The sequence below is a fragment of the Dermochelys coriacea genome, chromosome 2 (genome assembly GCF_009764565.3).
Source record: "Dermochelys coriacea isolate rDerCor1 chromosome 2, rDerCor1.pri.v4, whole genome shotgun sequence".
NCBI lineage: Eukaryota > Metazoa > Chordata > Testudines > Dermochelyidae > Dermochelys > Dermochelys coriacea.
In genome coordinates, this window is record NC_050069.1 from 89,907,300 (window position 1) to 89,935,159 (window position 27,860).

A 27,860-nucleotide genomic window follows, 5' to 3' on the forward strand; every position below is an offset into this window, starting at 1 on the left:
AAAGCAGCCTGATTCAATGCTGAGATTTAGCATGCATCCTGGTTGTTCCAAGATTTTTGTTCACTCACTACTATGTCTTGAATATCAAATAACTTAAGTCATTTTCAGCTATGTATTCTTATTTGCCATGGCATCCATTTTCTTTAAACCAAGGTTTTAAAGGTGTTCCCATTAAGTTACTGAATCATCTAATCTCAGTTTGTGTTAGAGCATCTTGTCCATGATCTCACAATGCATGACAAAGGCAGATTCAGAAAGATGAGCAATTAATTTTTCCTATTACATTCTTCAGCCTAATGGTTAAATTAGGTTAAAAACCAGTCCAGCGAATGGAATCTAATGTTAGTAATACTTTTTCCTTGGCTCACTCAAACCTGTTGTCTCCAACTATTTAGATATTTTTTAATACACAGAGGTGAGAAGGGGAAGGTTAGACTTTGAAGAAAATGTGGTTTGGGTGATTTCTATTCATCAAGTTCTAAGGTCATGCTTTGAAGTTAGCTTTTCACTTCTTAGTCAGGACTGTGAAAAAAAGACTTGGAGGTTTTTACAATTACTCATGACCAAAAGCTCATGAATAAGTGAATTGAAACAGATAGGGATAAACAATCCTAACTATTTTATTTCAAAAAAATTTCTCCATTTGAAAATACCTCATTTAGACATTAGTTTTTTAACAATAGGCAGCTTTTCAATAAGCTGATAATGCAGCTTCTGTGTGGTTCAGAATGGAATGTGTTTTTTCCCCCCTCTGTTATTTATTTTTTTAGTTTTCCTTATTGTGCTGAACAGTCAGGGCTACCCATATCCTCCATCACATCCTCTTTCCTGAATTTAGATTGTATAAAATGTTTCTGACCCACTTAGTTATTCAGGTCATTTTTTCTATATGCTTCTAAAAGAAAACTAAGGAGTTTATTTGTTGGGGAAGGAGTTGATTGATGCATTTTTTAAAAAGAAATGACAGTTTAGTTACTTTCAAGGTGTGGTGGTTGTAATCCTGCTCCTGTGTAATTTAAAACTTAAAGAGACTTAGGCCCTGATCCTGCAAACACTTCCATATGTGCTTAATTTTGTGCACATGAGTAGTTTTTTGGGAACTACTAGTCAATGGGACTGCTCATTTGTGTAAGAGTAAGCAGCTGAATAAGTGTTTCAGGAGCAAAGCCTAAATTATTAACAGTCTAGGGATAGTTTATAATATGACAGACTTTTCATCCTATTGATTTCAAAGAAAAGGTGAAAAATATTGTCTATCCAAGATGATCATATGCTTTCATGATTCACACAGTTGTGATTCTGTTTTGGGTATAAAACCCAGTAGGGAGGCTACAGAGAGATGAAAATGGGTCTTTGTAGATACAATAAAAAACCTCATTATAGCAATGTGCTATATGCAAAATCTAGCACAAATGGTAGATAAAAATTACACTTGAAATATTTAAGTGTGAATCCAATGGGTGTATACAGCTCATGTTTTGAAGGTACATTGTCATTTACACTTGCCAGACAAGTAAGTGTGCTTGCAGACAGGCAATTACATGTACATCTACCTATTGTGCATGTGCAAATGGAGGTTTTGCATGTGTAATGGATATACACTTAAATTTTGGAGGTGCAATTTAGGTGGTATGTTGACTAACAAATGTTAAAATCCTTGTGTAGACAGGGCAATTTGTATTTTAACACATTAGGTGGTAGGGCATCAGCCTCCCTGTTAATGTGTGTAAAAATATCAATTGCCTTGTCTACATTAGGGTTAAAACATAATTTAAAAATCACATCTTTTTCCCAGTGAACACAGCCTAAAACAGAACACATTCCAATTTGGATATCTTTTCCTAACCATTGCTTGTTCCTGTTGCAAACATACATGAACATTAGGTAATCACTCAAAATGATCCATTCTCCTTAATTTCCACATCTCTGTCTCCCTCATCTTGATCCTGCTCCCACTCCCATTGAAGACAATTTCGGTTTTGCTATTAGCATAAGTGGGAACAGGAATGGGCCCTCTGACACATTGCTTATTTCCAACAGCCCCTTTGAGATACACATTTCCTAAGTGTTGGAAATCCCTGCCCTGGTTCTTGCATACTATTAATAAAGCTAAACAACAACTTTATACTACTTCATTACCATGCAAATAGAGTTAGGCCTTTTATATGTAAAGTAGTTCAAGACAGAGAAATATAGCCTTAAGAAGAAGAAACACAGAACACCAGTTATTAAAATCATCAATATTTATTCCACAGCTAACCTTTATATCTGTCCAAGCTGGACACCACCTGTCATAATATTCTTTGCTTTTGAAATGTATATGGTGGCCTCTAGTGTATAGGTTTGTAAAAGACTATATTATACTGGCAAATAAACAGGGCTGCAATTTTACAGAGGAAAAAATAGATTTAATAAAATCCATCTATTTACCTAGATGCCCTACAGGCTGATATTGTAAATGACAGTAGCATTTGGTTTCTCGGCAAATACAATTCCAATATGCCCTCTGTAGGTATGCTACCATATCCATGTACTACAGGTATTAAATTACTAAGGGCTAAGTGATGATTAGCTGAGCAGTGGAGGGGAAATAAAGAGCCTTCTCCCCATCTCCAGTGCTGCCCTTTGAGGTTGGAGGAGCACAAACAGGTGCTGCTACTACTGGGTTGCTTACTTGGGAACAAGGAATGAGAGAAATGAACATCAGAAGTTCTAGGGTGAAATCCTGATGTCAGTGAAGTCAATGGGAGTTTGCCACATGATTTCTGTTCCTGGCTTTGTTGTTGACTTACTCCCTTAGGAGTGAATTGTTAAAGCTGCCTGAAGATGCAGGTGGGCATTTAGTGGGATTTTCAAAAGCACCTGAGCAGTTAGTATTAAGCCAACCTATTTTATGTTGAGGTTTTGAATCCAGTTGAAAATCCACACCTCATCTTGCCTTTTAAAGAACTCTAGTAGTTTTTTTAAGCAAGGCCCCAGTTGTTAAACTCATGTTCAAACAAAGTCTCTCTCCTAATTTTTTTCCCCATTTTCATTTCTACATTTTTTCTTCTTCTTCTTCTTTATTTATTTGATTCTGGACAGAGAGGTGCTCATGAAATCCGAGAAATCAGGCAGTTTCACTTCACAGGCTGGCCAGACCATGGCGTACCATACCATGCAACAGGACTGCTGGGATTTGTACGGCAGGTGAAGTCCAAGAGCCCATCTAATGCTGGCCCACTGGTTGTACACTGCAGGTAAGCAGAATGACAATGTCTGCTTTCCATTTTCCCACTAAGACTCTGGGCCTAATTCTTCCCCACCCTACATTGTGTGATCACTCCATAAGTAATTGAAGCCATAGGAGCTACTCATAATAAAGTAATAAGAAAAAATTACAAAATCGACCCTGCAAACCCCCATACACGGAACTCTTGTTGATGTCAGTAGGTATCCAACACCTGAAGCACTTGCAGAATCAGCTCAAAAACTTATAGTTTCTAAGAAATCATACAGTGTGGACTGTGCTTTTATTTTAGCGCTGGTGCTGGTAGAACTGGATGCTTCATTGTCATTGACATCATGCTAGATATGGCAGAAAGAGAAGGTGTCGTAGATATATACAACTGTGTCAGGGAGCTTCGATCTCGAAGAGTTAACATGGTGCAAACTGAGGTATTGGCATCTTTCTTTGACTGTTATTGTATCATTTTCAGTAAAAGTACTGCTCTTTATAACATATACTACCTGCCACAATACATGGAAAATACTTCATATGGTGCAGTGAGGAATAATAAAGCCATTCAATATTTATACAAACATACATATGGATGGTACCTTACCGGTTTCTGATTTTAGGGGTGATAAATGTTTTTAAAAAGATAGTTTGGGTGATATTGTTTAGTCAGAGTTAAGATCCGCCACTTTGGATCCCATTTATGAGCAGAAGTGCCTGTGGAGCTGTGCAAAAAGAAAAAAGCAAGATGAGGCCACTATAAAAAACATTTTTTTGTGTACAGGTTGGTTGGCTTATTTATCATAACTGATTGGGCCCAACCCTTCCACAGCTTTTTCTGTGGAATATAATAGTATATTTCATTAACTACTCTATGGGCTCTAGTAAGTGTACATTGATGTTAATGGGAGCTTTATAGGTTATTTACTGTTTACTTGAGCACAGATACTTAAGATGTGCTCCCTCTAAGTCAGTAATTGTGTTGATTGCTTTACCAGGAGCAGTACGTATTTATCCACGACGCAATACTGGAAGCCTGCCTTTGTGGAGATACTTCTATTCCAGCTTCTCAAGTTAGGTCTGTGTACTATGAAGTGAATAAACTGGATCCTCAGACTAACTCAAGTCAGATCAAAGAAGAATTTAGGGTAAGTCATGGACAGCACAACGTGGATACATGCAATATGGCTCTTCCTCCCATACCTGTTGAAGTCAACGGAGACCCTCCATTGATTTCAGTGGGGTTTGGATTGGGCCTGTGAGGGAAGAACTACAAAACAGGGCAATAATATGTCACAAATTTCTGTTGAAATATGTGAAATAATAAAGATATCCAATAGAGAAGTTGTAAAGTTCTCTCTTTCCTCATAAACAGAGGTTGGAATCTTATTTGGTTTCCCTCCATGATCCTTTGGCCAGAATACAGGTAACCCTGCAACCATCTTTCAGGTTCTTCCTTCGTATTGCTCATGTTCAGCAATCCAAGGTTTTTGCTTTTGAACCCAGCTGTTCATTCATTTGTTTGTTTTTCTTTTGATTTTTTACATTTGTAAATTCCCTCTGAAACTGTATCCCAAGTTGATTTGAAATTCTATTATTTAACTATTTTAGGATTCGTTCACTGATGAGCTAACCTTGCTTATGTATTGTTTATTCTTTTTCATAGACTCTAAACATGGTGACTCCAACACTGCGTGTAGAAGATTGCAGTATAGCACTGTTACCTCGTAATCATGAAAAGAATCGCTGTATGGATGTTCTGCCTCCAGACAGATGCCTGCCTTTCCTCATAACAATAGATGGGGAAAGCAGTAACTACATTAATGCCGCACTGATGGATGTAAGCCCCATTATATCATTAATAATAAAGCAGGAATAAACTCCACACTGGAAAATCCTGGGAAGCGTAGTCAGCACCAGAGCACTCAAATCCTTCCACTTCCCTTTCAAAAAATGACACAAAATCTTTAAACCCCTGAGTACATTTAGGATCCCTCATATGTTATGTCACAGCCAAGGTTCCAAAACCACACAGAGAAAGCCAGTCAGGTAGTACTGACAAATTAAAAATGTCTGCATTTCTCGCTAGCTCTTGAATTTTTAAACATCTGGCCTAAGAGAAAGTTACCTATTAAGTCACCAAGGCAGCTAAAAGGGATAATAGGGTTTGCAGCAGTATTTTAGATCCCTTTCCTTCTAATTTAGACAGTAATTAACAGAAAAAATAATTGCCTGTCAGCACAGATAGCACACAAGACATTACTCCAGTCATTCTATTTATATCTGTCTGAGTGAACATTTCCTGTTCAGCTGATGAAAAAATGAATATTTTAAATGCAGTTATGGTAATTTTAATAGTGCTAATAGGATATCAGTAAAAAGACACTTAAATGTGTTTTACACTCTCTAGAGATTTATAGTATATCTCTGACATTTTAGAGCTGGGGTAATTAAAATTGTGGCACACACACACATACAACGAGAAAATAGTGTTTAGGAAAGAATGGACACATTTGAAATATTCTTTCTGAAAAGTAAAGCTTCAGTAATAATAATAGTTTGCACTCATATAGGACTTTCCATCCAAGATCTCAAAGTATTTTAATCATGTTAGATAAGGCTCAAAACTAGGTGGTGTTATCTTTGTTTATATGAATAGGGAAACAGACAACAAAAGCTTAAATGGCTTGTCTAGATTCACAGTGTCCCGGAGCACACAGGAAGCCAGTGGCAAATCTCAGATTATAATGTCTACTGTCTTGCCGTTATACCACATTCCATCATAGAGAGGTCAATATTATTTTGTTTTGTAAATAAGTACTGATCAAAAACAATGATTCCTTAGTATTAGCTTTTGCAGCTACTTATCTTATTATGATCCATTTACCTTTGAAATCAAATTGTTGGGCTGGATCCTCAGGTGTACCTGAGCCATGGTTGGTGCTCCAGGGCAGGGGAGTTAGGTGGCTTTCTGCCACTTTTCCAGCCTCCTAATCTTGGAGACAACTGATGCTTGGTTCAGCAGCTCCCCCTCCCTACAAACATCTTAGAACAGCCTTGGGACTCTTATAAACTGTGCTGACTGGTCTGGCCACGTGGGGGCTGATCCATTTCCCCAGAATCATTGGTGCACTGTGTGCTCCAGCTGTGTCCCCAGAATAGTCCCTACATTAGGGGCCAGGAGCAGGTGGTTTGCTCTTTCTCATACCCCAGTCTATACCCGCCAGTGGGTCAGGTGCTCAGTTGCTCTCCCCTCCCCTTGTATCAGTTGAGATGGAAATGCAGAACTGGGTGTCATCAATGCACTTAAAGCACCATAACCTCATGAACTCCCCCAGTGGCACTGTATATGCTTTGAATAAGAGGGGTGAAATTTTGAATCCTGCATCATGCTACACAAGGGTGAGTTTGGTGAGCAGTTGCTCAATACAGCCCTCTGGGACCTTTCATCCAGGAAGGAATGGAGCCATTCAAGAGCAGCCCCCTCCAGTTCAGCACATGACTTAAGGCAAGTCAGCACCCTCTCATGATCATTGAAGGCAGCTGATTGATCTAATAGTTACAGCATGGATATCTAGTGATTATCGAGTGCTAAGAAGAGATTACTGACCAAAGGAAAGAAGAAGGGCACATCTGGCACCATATTCAAGTCTGTAACCAGAATGAAAAGCTAGATTCTGTGAGAATCCTCTTGCCCCATTAACCTTCTCAAAAAGAACAGGAGTACTTGTGACACCTTAGAGACTAACAAATTTATTTGAGCATAAGCGTTCGTGGGCTACAGCCCATTTCATCGGATGCATAGAATGGAACGTATAGTAAGAAGATAGATAGATATAGATATAGATATATACATACATACAGAGAACATGAAAAGGTGGAAGTAGCCATACCAACTGTAAGAGACTAATTAATTAAGATGAGCTATTATCAGCAGGAGAAAAAAACTTTTGTACGGATAATAAAGATGGCCCATTTAGACAGTTGACAAGAAGGTGTGAGGATACTTAACATAGGGAAATATATTCAGTATGTGTATGGCTGGGTCAAATAAATGTGTTAGTCTCTAAGGTGCCATAAGTACTCCTGTTCTTTTTGTGGATACAGACTAACATGGCTGCTACTCTGAAACCTGTCATTAACTGTCTCAGTTACCCAAGCAAAAAGGGAAGATTCAAACAGCTAACCAGATTGCCAGTGTTTAGACATAGTTTCCTGAGCACAGGGTGCATACAAGCTTCCTTCAAAGCAGACATGCCCTTCTTTATGGAGACAATGACAATCCTCGACCAATGACAGACTAAGTACTTCCATTATGGCCTTCAGCAGCAAAAAAGCGTCTGGTTCTAAATCATGGGTTATGGATGAAAGTTCACCCAATGCCTCCAGTCATGGGCCAGTGTTTAAAGAGAGAATGAACCTTGCTTTTCTCCCTAAAGATATTGCTTTGCTGCCAGTTAGACTAGGATTTGAGCAATATTTCTTGAAACAATAACTGGGTATCACCTTACACAGGAATCACTCACATTAACAATCAAGTACAGTCAACGTAGATTCATCTGTCTGTCAACAACTCAGAACAGATCTACCTCTCAAGATTTTATGGGTGGTACATTGGAAGCAAGAATCTCTTTTTTTCCCCTTCTGTATGCCCATGTCATAAATTTTTTTAAAAATATGATCTGTTAAAGCCATATTGTTTCCAGATGTAAAATTACAGTTTATTAGATTACAAGCAAACATCTCAGGGAAGATCTGAAAACACTGTGTGAGTAATCTTCAAAATAACAATAATACTTATTTTCCTAGGGTTTGGGGCCATTACTGACATTTTGCTGGATGGATTTCTTCTCTTATCACTTTTAATTTTATCTTCTGTTGCTATTGTTTTGCAGAGCTATAAGCAACCCTCAGCTTTTATAGTTACCCAGCATCCTTTACCAAATACTGTCAAAGATTTCTGGAGGCTGGTCCTAGATTACCATTGCACATCAATCGTTATGCTGAATGATGTGGATCCAGCACAAGTAAGTCCTAGAAACTGCTCCAATCAATGTACTTTACAGAGTAATGCTTGTGTTTAGGTAGTACATGTGTGCTTCAAAACAGTGTTAGGACGTAATTAGGTTTATAAAACATCATTTACAAATACTAGAAAATTGATTCATAGCTCTTGGATAGGCAAAGGGAAGGAGGGAGGAATGAATGAGGCCATCATAAGTCTGTCCACCATTATGTAAACCACACACACACACACACACACACACCCCTAACTCCTTGGGAATTGGTAATAGGATGTGGAACCTTTCAGTTCTAGGACTTGGCTCAAAGTTTAAAACAAGTTCATAGTGGCCAAAACTTAACAGAAATTCACAGCTTTCCCGTGTTGCTTGCCTGAAATGAGTATGTGGTGTCGGTCTACCTACTAGTGGACAGTCATTCCCATGACAAAAATCAACATCACGTTTGGCACAAATTGGATCTGTAAGTGGCAGCCTCAGTGGAGAGGACAAGAACTAAACAGGAATGGAGACTGGACTATCTTCTCTCCATAGAGGGGCTCTCTCCAGAACAGAGATGAAGCAAATGTATGGGGCATTTTTAATTAGCTTACAATATAGCTGCTCATTGTTCATTAGAAAGATATATCTGTTCTTTAACAAAGTGGAGAACTTGAGGTTTTCTGGGCTTCTGATATGGCAATTTTCTTAAACACTGACTTTACTTTTTAACACCAGCATTAAACGGGAGCAATGCAGTAAACGAGACCCTACTATATAAATGTTCTAAAATGCTTTTAATATTTGGTTAAAGTAACGTCAAAATTAATATGCTGTAGTATGCTGCATGTGATATTTATTCCTGATGTGTTCAAGAATCTCTTTTTTAACAAGTTTAAGTCATACATAGAAAAATGCTCACTTTTATTTCATGTTAACATTGTTTTTGTTTTAAAAAACATAAAAGTTTCCAACCTTGGCTTTCAAAAAAGTGCTTACAAATTCCAACACTGTCTTAAATACTGAGCTTCTGAATCCCTAACCACTCTTACTTGTCTAGAAATTAAAGACAAAACTTTTATTCATGAGTCTGAGGTTATTTTCAGCGTGAATGAGGAAACACTCTAGGGAGTTAGACTTTTAGTAACTGCTACACAGAGTTTGTGAACTTGTAGGCTGTGTTTTGAATGTATAATAGTGTTCAGCTATTTTAGGCATTTATTGGCCTTACTCACTATTAAAAGCTATTAGGATATATAATGTGTCAGGTAATACACCTGTCTTTGCAATTTATTAAATTTTTTTCTCCAATGTAAGTGACAAGCTTTTCATTAGGAATAAATCTCAAAACTCAAAAAGCAAAAAGAAGGGAAAAGAGGGTCCAGTTTATTGAAAACCATGCATTGTCATTCAGCTTTATTACTAATTATTGTCATAATCGTTATTTATGTATTTATTTCTATATAATGTATTTACATATTACTGTAATACACTACATCAGATATTCTGTTAGAACATTAAATAACATAGGTGAGAGGAATCAACCCTAGTGCACTTCTGATTCTGCTGAAAACCAGTCTGTAGTACAGCCATTGACCCTCACACAGCTAAATGTATCGTGGTAGTTTGTCCACTCTGAACATTAAGTCCTCAGGCACCCCATACTGGTGTATCATTATTCACAGGGCTGATTGGTGCACTGAGTCAAAACCAGCTACAAGGTCTATAAACATGATGTTAACTGTCTTTTGTTGCCCTAGTCATTTTTCAGTAACATTTCACAGAGCATATATAGCACAGATTGTAGATTGACCAGTACAGAAACCACACTAGTTATCTGTCATTTTTGGTTTAAGGCACAATTTCAGTCTATTCAGTAATATGGTCATAAACACTTTCCCTGACACTGACAGAAGCATTATTCCCCTATAATCTGAGCAAACTAATCACTTTCCCTTTTGGAAAAAAGGGATAATACAGCCCCTCTTCCAATCCAAAACTGATTGAGGCCCAAGTAGGAGTTGCAAAAGTTAGGATCTTGAGTATGCAGATGATATTTTCTTACTTGAAATGCCTACTGACCAACTACAGCTAATGCTGGAAGATCTACAAAAAATTCCAAAATCTATGGGACTTAAGATCAATGATGATAAAACCAAAGCTATGCATGCTTCCTGTAAAATGGAAGTGAATGGCCTGTTTGTAGATGGCAATGACATTGAATGGGTAGTTTCATCTATCTAGGTAGTTGATTGACAGCAGGAGGTTCTATAACCAAAGAATTCACTTGTCGAATTGATCTTGCATCAGTGGCATTTCAGAATCTTCAAAGGCCTCTATGTGGCAGGATATCTCTGTGACATCTAAGATACAGTTGTTCACCATGATAGTGACGACAGCCTTGCTATGTGGAGCAGGATCATGGCCATTAAAAATAAAACATAGGAGGGGAAAATAAATAGTTTTTAGTGACAAAAGTTACGGCACATTCTTAACATATGTTGAGATGGTTTTGTCACAAATGAAGAGATATGTAGACGATCCCAGGAAGTTGCAGTCCTTACCCCAGTTGAGAACAAGACGATTGTAGTGGTGGGGTCATGTCCAGCATGCAGAAGAAGGTATGCTTTTATAGAAGGTTTGTAGAGCTGAAGTCGAAGCAAGTAGATATGGGGCCAACCACAAATGAAATTGGAAGATGCAATTTGGAGAGATTTGAGAAGTCTAAATCTTCCCATACTGACTCTTGTCAAAGGAAGATTTGCAAGTAACCATTCAAGATAGTCCATTTTATGAAAGACCATGGCTGCTACATGGTAGCCATGTGGATCTGCTGCAGCTGCTGTATATATACTACAGTTTAGGGAGAATTCCATGCCTTCCTGAGAAATTAAACCCTAAACATCTACCTTAAAAAAGTTGATACATCACATACATCCAACCACTCACATTCACAAAAAAAACCTCAAACCAAATGTCCTACATAGTTGAAAATCATGGATTCCTACAACTGCTGTGCCAAACATCTTAGCCTTTATATGATTTTTAAGTATTTTTCAAAAAGCCATTGGAATGGTATTACTACATAATGGAAGGACCTACAGTGAGTTGTACAGCATGCTGGAAACCTACATTAGCTATCTGTATTCATTGTATTTTGTTACTCAATACAAATAAGTGAATTTCATAATGAAAACATGATTAAGATTCAGAGCAGAGTCTAAAAGTAATTTGCTCATCAGTGTGAGCTGTGAATGTAGAGTGTTTTAAAAAAGAAAATACATTTTCCTAATTGGATTCTTTTGTTTTTAATTTGTTAAATTGAACTGATATGCAAATCAGACTTTGTCCTATTTTTACTCTGTTTTAAATGGCCACATTTTCCTAAGATGCAGTAATTTGTGAGTGGCTCTATTGAGAGATGAGTGTTATAAAGAAGTGCAAAACAACAACTGAAGCATGTCTGATTTGTCAGCTCAGCTGTGGATCGCCTGCAGCAGAATGAAGACCACTGCTACTTTTTTGAATAAAATGAAGTTTTAAAATATGAGATCAATGCTCCTGCAAGGAAGCGTTAGTTTGCTCATTCTCATACTTAATTTTGCTTCATGCCTGGCCATGAACTGCTATAGGTATCCCTGGTAGCTGAGGTAGTATCTTTTATTGGACCAATTTCTGTTGGTGAAAGAAAATCTTTGAGCTTATACAGAGCTCTTCTTCGGTAAGCTTGAAAACTTGTCTCTTTCGCCAACAGAAGTTGGTCCAATAGAAGATATCACCTCATCCACCTTGTCTCTCTAATGTCCTGGGACCAACACAGCCACAACAACACTGCAAACCTAAATATCCCAGAAAGTGAACAGACTGTATAGAGGGCAATTCTGAGAATCCCCATCAAAGTGTTGAATTAATCTTTAAAGTATTAGGGGTAGAAGACCAAGAGTCAGGTGATTCATTTCAGGATTAAGCCATAAATTTTTTATTGGACACTTAAACTGTTCAAGATACATATTAATATTCTTTTGTGATCTCTAGGTATCCACCACTAATAAGTGGTAATCATATTTTCTACTGTAAAATGGCATTCACAAATGTAAGACTGACTGGTCAATGAAAATTTCAAGCAATGCTGATTTTAGGCAGTTCACTGGTCTGGAGCTAAACTGAGCACAGAATTTAGGCACTGGAGTTTTGAGAATAGCTATACTTTTATAACAGCAATAACACATTCCACTGTGGTTATGAACTGGTATCAACACACTTAGAACACTTTAAGATATCAGGTCTTTGGTCCTCTGTTCACAGCACACCCTAACTGGGATGTCGTTCAACAGCATCCCCACATCCCATCATATCTGAATGGTTAATTGATGTTGAGTGTCAGAAATGTGTAACTCCAAACACCAAAGAGTTAAGAATATAGCAATGAGCCATATGAGGTGCAGTTACTTAAGAATTTATTTGGTTAAATTTGTTCTGCAAAAGTAAAGTTGGAATACTGAAAAAACTGGCCCGGAGATTGGGAAACTACAATTTTATAATAATGTGTGTGAGAATTTTAGTAACACTTGAAAAAGAGAAAAAATTAAATGAAATGATCCATATTAAAAGACAAGAAAAATGCATTCTCCAGGGATGTTCCAGGATATCAATGTTCTTATAAATAACTGTGCTTGTCTGTGATTTTGATCTCCTGTAGTTGTGTCCCCAGTACTGGCCAGAAAATGGGGTGCACCGACATGGTCCCATTCAGGTGGAATTTGTATCAGCTGATTTAGAAGAAGACATAATCAGCCGGATATTCCGAATTTATAATGCATCAAGAGTAAGAACCTTATTCAGTTTCTCTCTTTTTTTAAACTTAACCATTTGTATTGATGGGGGAAATGTTAACTAAGAAATTTTTCCTCCAAATATCCAGTTAGTTTTAATCAGGACTATATATTAATAAAATAAATGTGTGTATATCTCAGTAAAATTGAAGGTAATGAGCAAACCTTACTGAGGTTATAAAAGTAAAGATTAAACAAAAAGTAAAGGTGAAACATGCAATAGTACCTCACACTCCGAAGTCTGTTTGAGAACAAGCTTATAGATATATGGTTCATACATAGAATCAGAATAAGGACCTGTATATGTAATCACAATAAAGACATTTTTCTACCATGTGCTTTTGTTATGTTTATTACATTCACACGAGAAGAATACAGCATTAAGATTGTAACGTTAACCAGGAATTGCAGAAGTTAATGTTGTTACAGCAGTTAGCCCACATTGCTTATTTTGTTGTGCATAATTCAGTTTGTTTTAAAATACATTGTGTTAGTTTATTGAATAAATGTAACAAAAAATAAAAACCAGGGGCTTTATGAGCGACATTACTTTAATGCAAGAATCATGGCCTAAATTTTCAAAAATGAGTTGTGATTTGGGGTATCTTAACTTTGAAGTTTCCAACTTTAAATATCTTAAAGGAATGTAATTGCCAGAAAGCATTGAGCACCTAACCGTGAAAAACAGGTTGGGCCCTCAGAACTCGTGTCTCAAGTTGGGCCCCCAAAACTCAGTAGGTCGTTTTTGAAAATGGAAGCCTTTAACGTCTGCATTTTTTTACACTTGTACTTGAAGAGTTCGGCCTTATCATAATCTGCACTGAATGTCCTGGCGCTTTAAATAAAGAAAAAAACAAAAGGCCCCAATACCACTTCTTTGAGAGAGAGGTTTATTTCTTGTAAATACTGTACCAGGATCTCTATGAAGTGCACAGTCCTTTAAGTGCACCTTTTAATATATGTGCGTTTCAAAGAAGTGAGCACTTTATAAAGATACTAATGTGGTGTGATAATATACTTCACCCATACCTCCTGAAGTCAGCAGACATCCACTTAAGCCAGGTTGAGAGAGACCATGAAGCAGATCAGGCATCCCATTCCATCCCATCCAGGCAAAGAGGGCCCAGCAAAATGGACTTGGCACCTCCTCCCAAAACTGAGGAGACATTGGAAAGAATGGGCAGCACTCCCTAGTCAGTCAGTCAGTGAGGTCATGGACTTCACTGAGGGCCAGACCTCCCCAGAACAAGCAAAGACAAGTCCTGTGACCTGCTCCTGCAAGGAGAGAGGAAAGAGCCAAAGAGGTACCTGGGGCCCTATTTCCCAGTCCAGGGAGCCAGTGAATAAGCCTGCACTCCCCATTCTTTCAGATTTCTAGGGCCTTGAAGTCTCCAGTGATTTTTGATGAGTAAAATCAAAGAACCCATGAAATGTTAATAGGATGTGTGATTTAATAATCGCTGATCAATATTAATCCTATTTTGAGGGGAGGGGCAGTCAGATGAAAGGGACCAGCCAGCGGTGCAATAGGTTCCAAATTTTGACAGAAAGCAGGCAAATCCCATATAAGCCTTGAGTGCAGGGGACTGGACTTGGTGACCTATTGATGTCCCTTCCAGTACTACACTTCTGTGATTCTGTGACAATCAAAATTTACTCTGCCTCAGCTCTGCTGTATTCCCTTTTTTTGTTAATCTGTCACCCTCTCTATTACTACTGTGTAACAGCAATAACAGCAACATTATCATGTAAACACTTCTGGGTTTTTGTTCCATGCATTAATTGATATAGTAAAGCCACTCTTCAGAACTATTTCTCTTGCAAGTTTGAGCATAGCCCAGTTAACAAATCCGCACAGACACACCCCTGGAACCCCGACCTGGGGTATTCTATCTGCTACCCAAGATCCATAAACCTGGAAATCCTGGACTCCCCATCGTCTTAGGCATTGGCACCCTGACAGCAGGATTGTCTGGCTATGTAGACTCCCTCCTCAGGCCCTACGTTACCAGCACTCCCAGCTATCTTCGAGACACCACTGACTTCCTGAGGAAACTACAATCCATTGTTGGTCTTCCTAAAAACACCATCCTAGCCACTATGGATGTAGAAGCCCTCTACACCAACATTCCACACAAAGATGGACTACAAGCCGTCAGGAACACTATCCCCGATAATGTCACGGCTAACCTGGTGGCTGAACTTTGTGACTTTGTCCTCACCCATTACTATTTCACATTTGGGGACAATGTAGACCTTCAAATCAGCGGCACTGCGATGGGTACCCGCATGGCCCCACAGTATGCCAACATTTTTATGGCTGGCTTAGAACAACACTTCCTCAGCTCTCGTCCCCTAATGCCCCTACTCTACTTGCGCTACATTGATAACATCTTCATCATCTGGACCCATGGAAAAGAAGCCCTTGAGGAATTCCACCAGGATTTCAATAATTTCCATCCCACCATCAACCTCAGCCTGGACCAGTCCACACACGAGATCCACTTCCTGGACATTATGGTGCTAATAAGCAATGGTCACATAAACACCACCCTATATCGGAAATCTACTGACGGCTATTCCTACCTACATGCCTCTAGCTTTCATCCAGATCATACCACTCGATCCATTGTCTACAGCCAAGCTCTACGATATAACTGCATTTGCTCCAACCCTCAGACAGAGACAAACACCTACAAGATCTCTATCATGCATTCTTACAACTACAATACCCACCTGCTGAAGTGAAGAAACAGATTGACAGAGCCAGAAGCGTACCCAGAAGTCACCTACCACAGGACAGGCCCAACAAAGAAAATAACAGAACGCCACTAGCCATCACCTTCAGCCCCCAACTAAAACCTCTCCAACGCATCATCAAGGATCTACAATCTGTCCTGAAGGACGACCCATCACTCTCACAGATCTTGGGAGACAGGCCAGTCCTTGCTTACAGACAGCCCCCCAACCTGAAGCAAATACTTACCAGCAACCACACACCACACAACAGAACCACTAACCCAGGAACCTCTCCTTGCAACAAAGTCCGTTGCCAACTGTGTCCAAACATCTATTCAGGGGACACCATCATAGGGCCTAATCACATCAGCCACACTATCAGAGGCTCGTTCACCTGCGCATGTACCAATGTGATATATGCCATCATGTGCCAGCAGTGCCCCTCTGCCATGTACATTGGTCAAACTGGACAGTCTCGACGTAAAAGAATAAATGGACACAAATCAGACGTCAAGAATTATAACATTCAAAAACCAGTCGGAGAACACTTCAGTCTCTCCGGTCACTCGATTACAGACCTAAGAGTGGCTATCCTTCAACAAAAAACTTCAGAAACAGACTCCAGCAAGAGACTGCTAAATTTGAATTAAGTTGCAAACTGGATACAATTAATTTAGGCTTGAATAGAGACTGGGAATGGATGAGTCATTACACAAAGTAAAACTATTTCCCCATGTTATTTCTCCCCCCCAATCCCCACTGTTCCTCAGATGTTCTTGTTAACTGCTGGAAATGGCCCACCTTGCTTGTCACCATGAAAGGTTTTCCTCCTCCTCCTCCCCCCCCCGCTGGTGATGGCTCATCTTAAGTGATCACTCTCCTTACAGTGTGTATGATAAAACCCATTGTTTCATGTTCTCTGTGTGTGTATATAAATCTACCCACTGTATTTTCCACCGAATGCATCCGATGAAGTGAGCTGTAGCTCACGAAAGCTTATGCTCAAAAAAATTTGTTACTCTCTAAGGTGCCACAAGTACTCCTTTTCTTTTTCCAGTTAATAAAGTGCACTTAGGTTTTGTTTTTAAACATAAGTTTATTTTTTTCACTCCTGCTTTCCTCAAAATGGCTTGAAAGATTTTGCTCAAACTTTCTTTTTAAAATGAATGAAACAGGACATTTCTTCCAAAAAGCTGAAAGTTATGAGCATGTGAAAAACCAGAGGTTATAATTGAAATTGTATTGTGACTTTCACTTTGCTATCGAGTGACTACTATAATATTAAATCATCATTTACTTGACTCTTGCAGCTGTACCATTGTTCTGCTCTAGTCTCTTTGTATATCCTGCTATTTAAAACATTGTGTGCTTAATAACTCTGTTGGAGATTAAAAGCGATAACTCTCAAGGGCAGCTGAAATTACTTTAGTAATTTGTAAGCAGTGATGTCCTTTAACAACTTTGATGAGAATGTTTAAATTGTATGCCATTTGAGTATAGTGTAAATAATGCCTTCACTTTTTTCTTGCTTATTGTTCGGATCTTTGCAGCCCCAAGATGGGTATCGGATGGTGCAGCAGTTTCAGTTCCTGGGATGGCCCATGTACAGAGATACTCCAGTATCCAAACGTTCTTTCTTGAAACAAATACGTCAGGTGGAGAAATGGCAGGAAGAATACAATGGAGGAGAAGGACGTACAGTCGTACATTGTTTGTAAGTATTTGAAGGTAGGAAAGCAAGGGGGTAGTATAAATATTTACTGTACTTCGGGTTTTAAAGGATTTGCATGAAGGTAAGAGGCATCCTTGTAATTTATCCCATAATTTGGAATTGAATTACACAGCAGCTCATTGAAAAACAGTGGAAGCTCATGAAGGTTTTTCATTTGTGGGAAGTTGGGGTTTCCATTCATGTTCTTTGGAAGAAATCTGAGAGCCTCTTTCCTCAGGGTCTTGTATACATGCATGAGGGCCTCAAGTTTACATGGCTCCATGTGGAGGTACAAGTTCTTAATCTGCCCACTATTCCTCTCTTAGGACTTAGAACCTGCCACATGCTGTTTTCCCTCAGCTCCCACAGAGGATTGAGTTCTCATCAACCAAGGCTGCAATTCAGGAAACAATTCCTGTTCAATTAAGCATTGGCTTAAGTGCTGCCCTGATTAGTGATGGAATTACGCACACCCTTAAGTGCTTTCATGAATTGGGGCCTAAATTAGAAAATAACTTTCTGACTGTTCTGTTTATATTTAATAGAAATTAGTAATTACTGATAAAAACTGCAAGTTTACTACTATTGCCCACTTACACTGACCTTGCACAAGTCACTCAATCTCTTTGTGCTTTAGTTTCCCCATCTGTAGAATGGGGATAATGATACTGACATCAAAGGAGTATTGTGTGGTTTAACTAATTAATGTTTTGAGATCCTCAGCTGAAAGGCTCTTTTGAAGTGCAAATTACTGTTATCGCTATAGTTGTTGATGATATTAAATAGTTATACCACATCACGCACGCGTCACTTTCAGGCAGCAGAGAAAAGAAAAAAGCACTGACATAATCCTTTTAAATTACTTTAGTTTAATTAACATTCTCAAAGAATCCCACAATATCAGCCAACGTTTTGGCAGCAGAGAGCATTCTTTTCATACTGCCTGGATGTGACAGATGTGTGATTTCATAGCTTCCTTTGAAAATCAACCATTTGTGAGTGCTGGTTTGAAAGACCCGCTAGCTAACTAGTCTTCACTCTGGTAATTATTAAGGTTTATTATTTCCAAGGAAGTGCAGCCTAAAGACTCTGATTAGAATAGCTATAGAAATAATAGGGTTTCTGGAAAGAGATTCTCTTGAAGATTAAAAATAGCTGAAGATAAAGCACTCTTAAATACTATATTTGATCATGCCTATGAACATTTATGCCTGGTTTCTAGTCAGCAAGTCAGTGTGGGTTCTCATCTTCTGAAACTATGGATGATGGGGGAACACACAATTGTAAAAGCACTCATTCCCATTCAGTGAGTGTAATGCCTGTACCTAATGCCAGAAGGTACAGGTAAAATATAGTGGGATATTGCAGCACCACCTAGTGACTATGTTAAGAGTACAGCTATCAATACAAATTATAAGAAAAGTTGGGCAGGGTTTTTACTGTTACCTGAGAACCTTTGAGTCCAGAAATAAGGCACCATAACCTAGAATAGAAAAACTTGTAACAAGCTCAAAACCAAACTCCAAAATCTGTTTAATGTTCTAGCATTTCTGAGTCTGAGTCTCATTACACTAAGGTTGCTATATAAGCATAAAGGGGCCTCAAATTGAACAGAAATGTAATTTACTCCACTTTAAGGCTCTTTTGTACTGCCAGAACAAGTGAACTGAGCCTTAGTGTGAATGAGAATCAGGCTCCTCTGATTCTATTCTATTTTCCAAATAGTTACTTTGTTCTTCAGATTTATGAATTAATAGAAAAGACTAGAGAAAAATTTAAACACTGTTACCCTCAGGCTTCCAAGTTGATGGATTCTGTAGCATACATGTTAGATAATTCAGCCTATTCATTTTAATTAGGAATTGCATCCTTCTTAGAGTTCAGAGGCATTAATAGCCATTGGTTCACCAGTATTTGCATTGCACGTCTCGTAGAACATTCAGACACAGTATGAGAACTAATAACATACAGTCATGAGTAATGGAGCCATTTTATCACTTTTATTGTAGAAACGGAGGTGGCCGCAGTGGGACATTTTGTGCAATCAGCATTGTTTGTGAAATGCTTCGGCACCAGAGGGCAGTTGATGTATTCCATGCTGTGAAGACACTGAGAAATAATAAGCCTAACATGGTGGACCTTCTGGTATGAGCTTTTTTAACTGCACCACTGAATAGAAAATGTTCCCTTTTATCATAAGGCTTGGGGAGATTTCCAAGATTTTCAGTGGGAGTTGTTGAGAAAGCATGCAAGTCATTTTCAAAGGGGATAATGAAATCATTTCACTTGTACGAGTATTTTTACATTGCTTTCTTCCCAAGGACACTTTGTCTCTGTTCATTTGAATTTTTGAAATAGTTTAAAACTTTCAACAGAACATCTTTATTAATTTGCCTTTCTGGCAATGTGATCCACGTGGAGAGCAGTCATCGCACAGCAGAAATAATAATAATAATGTAAAATGAAATGCCAGATTTTCAAATGATATATTTTATAAATAGCTTAATTGCCTAATATTTATCAAAGCTGTGAATTTCAGTGTGATATCCAGAATATTGCATTTAATTATGGTTGCTCTACCTCATAGAAAGATTAAAGGAGTTCAGAAACAAGGGGCCATGTGCAATTATTTTCTTATAGAGTGTTTTATTGAATCTTTTAGATGTAGAATTGCAGAAACACTAGTGGCTATGACACAAGAGCTGTAGGACAGCTTAAATCAGCAGGCTGTTATGTTCTGCTTGTAGTTCTGTATTGGGAGAAAGATGTACAGTTCCACCCAATTCAATGTGTGTGCCTTAAAAGCACTGCTTTTAGAGTCTGGCTTTTTGAAAGTAGATTGTCTTCGATGACAGATATAGTATTTGGGTAATTTCAGGAATCATAACCCAGTATGAGTTAATTGTGTAAACTATGGACAATAGGGGATTGGTTAATTGGGACTGAACTGTGTTTGGGCATCTATTCTACCCCAAAATCCCAAGGAGGAGGCAGGGAGATCCCACAGAACTGTGACCCCTCCACTCCTGTACCCTTAGGAAAGATCTCCACTCCCAGTCTAGCCTCACGTGTTGAACACCTTGAAGAATAGTGAATGCTAGTGGGTTGGCCAAGCTACTTGGGGTGATGTGCTAGGAAGATGGAGGGTTTCTGCCTTCTGTGAGATAGGACCAGGTCCATATTTTTGGTTGCAGCAAGTCCCAGTATGCCCCGCCTCTCTTTTGAAGAAACCCTTTCTCCTCAGACCTACCAAGGTGACTCACCTCCACTGCTGTGAATTCCTATCCCTCCCTCAGGCCAGGCAACAGTAAGAGAGAGACATCTAGCTGGGTCCTGAGGTGAACCAGCACCTTGCCAGCAGCATGAGATGAGCAGGGAGTTTGAGGCTGCCACTCTGAGGAGGCAAGCTAGCAATGTAAGACTGTCAGTCATCTGGAGGTGAGGGACCTTCCAGCTTTCGTGATGTTGGGAGCGGGCCATTCATTTGGCTCCTGTCTCAGGACACTCCTAATTTTTTATTTGCTGGATGTAGAGAGAAATGTCCTACTTTTCCACTCAGTCTGTGTAGATGTGGATTTGTACCTGGCATGCCTGCTGTTCTCAGGTCTCTGTGAGTTTAAGTCAGAGATGACTGGTAACTGCTGATCGGGGCCGAGGGGGGGTCACAATTTAAAGATTCTGGTGGTATGCAGCAGGGTTCAGGGCAGGTACTCAAGAGACAAAAGAGTTTTGATTTCTAGAGCTACTTTTGATGTTCATATTTTATGATACTATGTAATAGCCAATGGAGATTGTGCTAAAAGAGAGCTACACATGAAGAAGCTCTGGATTGCACTGATGTGTTGTATCAATTTGAAGAACAGAGATATTTGCAAACCAATCAGCATGCAATAATTGTGTCAGGAATCAGTTCTAATTTAACCTTATAAAATTATTTTTCCTCTCCATTTGAATCTGCTCTCTCTTCTGGGTTTACAAGGAGACATTGGCTCTCTTGGGCATCACAAGTACCAGAAATCTCCTGCTAACCCACCAGGTGGCTATGATGTCTCTTCTGGTATCTATAGTACCATAGAATGGTGAATCATAGAATGGGGAATCATTAGCAAACCGGGAAAAACAGATTTAATGGCAGGCAGACAGTGGTTTGAAAAACAATTTGAAAAGTAAATTAAAACAGTTTTCTGTGATCAATCTCCTATGCCCAGCCCAGTTAGCAGGGACATTCAAGTCATGTTTCTGAGCTTGCCTGCAATTCCATTTTCTCTTTACAGTTCACTTTTAGCTAGAGATGGACCCAAAACTAGGACACAGAATCCAAACCATTCAGAAATACGAGGAAGATCAGATCTAGGTCCCGATTTCAAGTCACAGCTCAGGTTTATTTTTATAATTGGGCCAGTTCAGAACTCCAGATCCCAACACTCTTGGGAAGTGGCTTTGGTTTGGACCACTACTGAGCTCCCACCCACCTCCCCATCCCCCCTTGCCCTGCTGCCTCTTCCCCACCCCCCCATGAATTCCCCCATCCTTGCTGCTTTACTGAGCCCCTCATCCATCTCCCATCAGCCTGGCCCCCACTGCCTCCCCTGGGCTCACCACCCACCTCCCTATCCCCCTGCTGCCTCGCCAGGGTCCTCACCCATCCCGTTGCCCTGGCCCCCACTGGCTACCACAGGCTCCCCACCCACCTCCCTATCCTCCTGCTGCCTACCCAGGCTCCCCACCCATCCCCCATTGCCCCTGGCCCCCACTGCCTGCCATGGGCTCCCCATCGTCCCATCCCCTCACTGCTCCTACTGCCTCCCCCCTTCATTGCCCCAAACTCCTGTCTATAGCCTTGCACACACCCCAGCGGGCTTCACTGTTGAGTCTACTACCAGCCTGATGTCACTTCCCTGCTCCAGGCGCCACCTAGCAGAGCTTAGTGTGAGCGCATGGTGTCGGTGCCTTTCCCCAGCACGTCGCCCAGGGCTGTGCTCAGCCCTACTCCCACCTTGGCAGAAATCTGTGGTATCATGTGACCCCGCGTGTCCCCCCGTGCATCACCTGTGGATAAATTCATGGATCTCAAGTTTCAGAGTAGCAACCGTGTTAGTCTGCATTCGCAAAAAGAAAAGGAGTACTTGTGGCACCTTAGAGACTAACAAATTTATTTGAGCATAAGGTCATGAAAGCTTATGGTCAAATAAATTTGTTAGTCTCTAAGATGCCTCAATTACTCCTTTTCTCTTTTCATGTATCTCAGTGATATCTGATTCATTTATTTCACAGGAATAAAAATAAAATGGGGTGGAAATATACAGTTGTAGAAAATGCTAGCTATAAATCGCAATTTGGGATGGGCCTTCAGAAACAGATGTCTCAGCCAGAGAATGGACCCCCACATTGGTCTCCACACCTTTTTTATTTTATTTTATTTTTACTGAATAGCAAATATTTTAAATCAAATACGAGCTTTTTTAAAACAAATATGTATAATAATAATGGCTACCTCTTCTACAGTGCTTTTCCTCAATCCATCTCAGAGCGCTTTAGAAAGGTCAGCTTCATTATCTCCATTTTACACATGAGGAAACTGAGGCACAGAGTGGTGAAGTGCCTTGCTCAAGGTGACCCAGCAAGCCAGTGGTAGAGCCAGGAATAGATCCCCAGTCTCCTGAGGCTCAGTCCAGTGCTCTACAGGAGGATATAGTTTAATAAATGGCAACAATTCAAATGAATTGGTTTGAAAATGTGCATGAGGACCAGCATTGTGTAGTGGTGGAAAGCAGCGACTTAGTGTCAGGAGATCTGGGCTCTCTTCCTGATGTGGCCACTGACAATTTGCTTTGTGACTTTTAAGGAGTGAAAAGTTCTTTTCCTCAGTTTCCCCATCTGTAAAATAAGGATATTAACACTTACCCACCTTTGTAAAGTTATTGCCATTCTTCAAAGGATATCAAATCTATAAATGCACGGGATTGTTAGTGCTACAATGTTTCATGAGAGGAGTTCCAGGATTGCTGAGTAAATATTGTTACACATTTTCTCACTGGATTAAGGATATTCTTTGTGGTGCGTATTTACAGGTTCATCTCCTAATTTCATTGAACCCTTCCAAGTACAAAAATCTGAGTGACACATTCATCTAAAAAACAGAAAATTCCTGAAATTCTATAGTCATAATATACATGTAACTTTTAGCATTCGGGTATATTTACTGAAGCATGTCAGAGTTTCATAATAAACATTACTGGGTCTACCAATATGTGCTCCATATAAATATTTCTCTCTGAAACTAGGTAACATAAAAAGGTTTTTAATATTTATCATCAAACAAATAGTAAAATGTGCAAAGGACACACAGCAGTGAGCATGGGGGAACAATAATGTCTATTCTATAAGGCAGTTATCTAGGGCTTGCATTTACTGGAAATGTCAGTTATTCTGCTAAATCAGTAAATCACTATAAAGTGAGCTTGGAAGAATTGAAAATGGCTGGCTGGTTGATCATTGTCCCAATGTGTGTTTCATAATGATAACATGACTGTGATTTAGTCACCTATACATATGCAATAAAAATAGTAAAGATATAATTTACCCCATATTTCTGGGTTTTTTTCCTTGTTCAGAAGAGATCCAAATACACCACAGTTTATATGACCCTACAGGATCTTAAAACCTTCAGTACACTCACTCACAACCGTGGCAGTTTAAGTCCAAACAACTTTGTTCCTTAACTTTTAAAGTGGCCGCTGCAAAATGAAGGCTGCAGGAAAATGCATCTCTTTGTTTTAACAATTGCTGTTGGCTTTTTTTCTTCTTCTGATTCAAAAGTAGCTATTGAAATCATTCAGGTACGTGCTGAATAATAATCATGTGACTTGAGTGGACAATAGACAGAATCCTTCAAATGTTTGCTTCTGGCAAAAGAAGAATATTGCTGAAGTATAATCATATTCTACCTACTTATGGTGTTTAGCATAAAGGTAAAGGCTGAGTGCTGTCAGCCAGCTAGCTATGTCATCATTACTACACAACAGCACATGAATTGTCACGTTTTATTACTTCATTAAAGTGCTTATGATAGAGGCAGTGCTTACTCCATTGATAGAAAATGATAGTCTAGTTGGCGGTACATTGAAACTTAATTTTTGGAAATCAGAACAGTTAACACTTAGATTTAATGGAATAACAGCCATATTCTCATCAGCTTTTTGTTACATTTAAATGTTTATAATTTTACAAAATAAAGTCACTGATGCAGAAACATAAAAAGAAATGGACACAAAACACAGAACCCTCAGAGTTACCTGCCATGCCTTGTACAACTGCTCAGAAGACTAGATTGTGCATTACCCATATGTGGATGAGCAGCAAGCAGAGAAGTATAAGAGCCAGGCCTTTGTAGTCCCTCTGTGCCCCTGGAGGTGCAAAAGGGAAGTGCAAAGTGGTCCTGTCTCTTCCTCCACCTCTGTGACATGCACACACCATTTGCTCACCAGGGCAGGGGCGGCAGGTTTGTATAATTTTTGGTGGTGCCCAGAACGGGTCCAAGTCCCTGCCCACGTGCACACACACCTACCCAAGGCTCTGGGAGGGAATTTGGGTGTATAGTGCAGGCTCTAGGCTGGGGCAGATGGTGAGCGGTGTAGCGCTTACCTCGGGTGGCTCCCAAAAGCTACCCGCAAACCCCTCTAGCAGCAGCTTCTGCAGGGGGGCAGGGGGATTTCACTCACTGCTGCCCGCAAGCACCACACCCGCAGCTATTGGCCGCAGTTCCTGGCCAATGGGACCTGCGAAGTTGGCGCTCAGGATGGACACACACTTCCCTTTCCCGGGGCCGTAGGGCCATTCCATCCACTTCCAGGAGCGGTGCAGAGCGAGGCCAGGCAGGAAGCCGCCTTAACCCCGCTGCACTGCCAGTGGTGGCGACGGCAGCCGGCCCCCCCGGACTTTTTAAGTTGCCCAGGGGTGGCAGGCGGGGCCAGGGGAGAGACCTGACCCTGAACATTGGTGGAGCCGGGCCCTGCATATTCCTGGAGTATGGGCACCACAGGCCCATATAACTAGCCGCTCCTGCACCAGGGTGCTTCTTCAGGGATTGTGCTGAGTTGCTCCCCTAGTTCCAGATGGCCCCACTTCAGTATAAACACAGGCATATGTGCAAAGACAGTTTGGTAGCTGAAAATACCCTTATGTGACAGTAAAACTTAAAACCTGATGTATGTGCTCTAGTGTGAGAGGAAAAATAACGAGTGTGGGCTTGTGGGGATTTTGAATTAGGTATAGAGGAGGAGTAATAAAGAAACTGAGTGAGTTCATAGACAAAAATAAAATAAAATTTATGAACTGGAAAATAGTAGTAACCAGGCCTATTTTAACATAAATGTTATGGCAAAGGAATTCCAATATCTACTGGATATGAGTTTTTTGATAGGTTGCTAAAGATTTACAAGTCAGTTTGTTTACTGGTTTCCAAATTTCCCATTATAGACATGTTTGCGTAGCTAAATATAGTAGTGTTATTGTATGATCAACAATGTCAGTTACTGTATGTACTATTGAATAATTAGTAAAAAGAAAAGGAGTACTTGTGGCACAGGTGCCACAAGTACTCCTTTTCTTTTTGCGAATACAGACTAACACGGCTGCTACTCTGAAACCTGTGAATAATTAGTGTGATGCTTTCCTTATCTAAATACAAATTGCTTTTGCAAACTCATTCACACTGACTGTCTGATAGTAAATAATTTTAATAGAACAGAAGTACTGAAGTCCTTAATTAAATTTCTTCTGTGAATAACTTTGTGGGGGGTTGTTTCTGTTGATCTTTCAGGATCAGTACAAATTCTGCTATGAAGTGGCTTTGGAATACTTGAATTCTGGCTGATCGCACAAACAGCAGTGATAAAGCTCCTCTCTCCACCACAAACAAAGCAAGTTGTTTCATGATATTTGTGTATATGAGATGAAGACTTCTCAGTGTTATGCTTCTATTGCTTTGTATAATTGGCTCTTTTTAAGAGCTGGAGAAAGTGTTTATAAAAACTGCTTGCACTGCCCAATTTCCACCTTAATGCCGCTGCTTGACACACATACAAACACACACACACAAACACATGGTGGTTGTTGGATGCTGCATTTATGCAAAACCATCAATTTGGTAGAGCAGCATAGTCATCTGGTAAATTAAAGAGCACAATTATATTCTTATGAAGGAATTTGTATTTTTCTGTTATATTTTGTTGCCTGTGATCCTCTGTTATTGTCACAGCCTAGTGTACATTTCTGTTTTGTGGAGAATGCTGTCTAACATTCTGATAATATATGATTTTAGTTATATTTGTATTCTAACACATGCATAATAAATGAAGCATATGTAGCTTATTTGAACTAATGGATACACATGTAACAAACCACATTAATTTTGTTGAGTTGCAGTTTCTGTCCAGTTTGTATCATTTCAGAGGCAGTCTTAATAGAAATACAGTTAGAAAATGCTAAATACAGGATGCTCAGATTAATATATCCAAAGCTTTTTTCATTTGTCTATATTGTAAATATTTTTTGATTTCATCAAATTATTTATTCATTAAAAGAAAATTTTTTGTGAAGCACGGTGAGTGACAATCATTTTTATTAAGCCCTGGAAATGCTTACTGTATGATATTGTAAACATTTGTTTACCTTCTATGGATTCTCAGCTCAATAAATAATTACATACATGATAATATCTCATTTAATTTATAGTATTTCATGACATGTAATTGCCTTCTGTTGAACCCCTTAAAAGGCTAGGTTCTCAAAAGTGCTGAGTCATCTCTAAAGGTAACTTGGCACATCAAGAAGCAGTAACAGCAGTCAAGCCAGTGATTGTTACACCCCATCCAAAATAAATAAAAATAAAAATATTTTTACAAGGCAAGTGCACACATTAGAGATCTGGAAACTGGCTCACTTCATAAGAGGAAGGAGGGTACTTGTGGTTCAGTTCTGAGGCCGGCCACAAGCTTCTTATGTGAACAGGGTCAGTCACGTAATTGCTCTGTACCTCAGTTTCCCCATCTATAAAATGGAGATGATAATACATCTCTACCTGGCCACAATGAGTGTTGTGAGAATAAATTAATTCATGTTGTTGAAGTGCTGTCATATTATGATTATGGTTAAATAAATAAATAGAGCTTCCCTGTTAATTGGGTCACTGCCTGATCTGCCCCCTGACAGCTTTTTGTAATTACAAGTCATTACTTTCATCATGGGGGCTATGGCTGGTTCCTCTTCGTCCCAGCTACCCACCAGTGTTTTCAGAGGGATGGGCTGTAGGGAGCTGCTGTGCATACATGGATGACAACCACACATTAAGTGCAGCAGAG

General features: G+C 39.5%; 1 protein-coding gene across 16 annotated transcripts in view; it reads left to right on the forward strand.

Moving 5' to 3' along the window:
- The window catches only part of PTPRM (protein tyrosine phosphatase receptor type M), a 729,763-nt gene extending 702,665 nt beyond the window's left edge, over positions 1-27,098 (forward strand). For all 16 annotated transcript variants that reach the window (XM_038390871.2, XM_038390872.2, XM_038390875.2 and 13 more), the window contains 9 exons: positions 3,085-3,239; positions 3,522-3,657; positions 4,216-4,365; positions 4,884-5,057; positions 8,113-8,244; positions 12,917-13,042; positions 17,339-17,502; positions 19,509-19,644; positions 26,321-27,098. In XM_038390871.2, coding sequence (XP_038246799.1) covers positions 3,085-3,239; positions 3,522-3,657; positions 4,216-4,365; positions 4,884-5,057; positions 8,113-8,244; positions 12,917-13,042; positions 17,339-17,502; positions 19,509-19,644; positions 26,321-26,374 — 1,227 coding nt within the window. In that variant the 3' untranslated portion in view covers positions 26,375-27,098. The remainder of the gene's footprint in view (positions 1-3,084; positions 3,240-3,521; positions 3,658-4,215; positions 4,366-4,883; positions 5,058-8,112; positions 8,245-12,916; positions 13,043-17,338; positions 17,503-19,508; positions 19,645-26,320) is intronic.
- Positions 27,099-27,860: the final 762 nt, after the last annotated feature.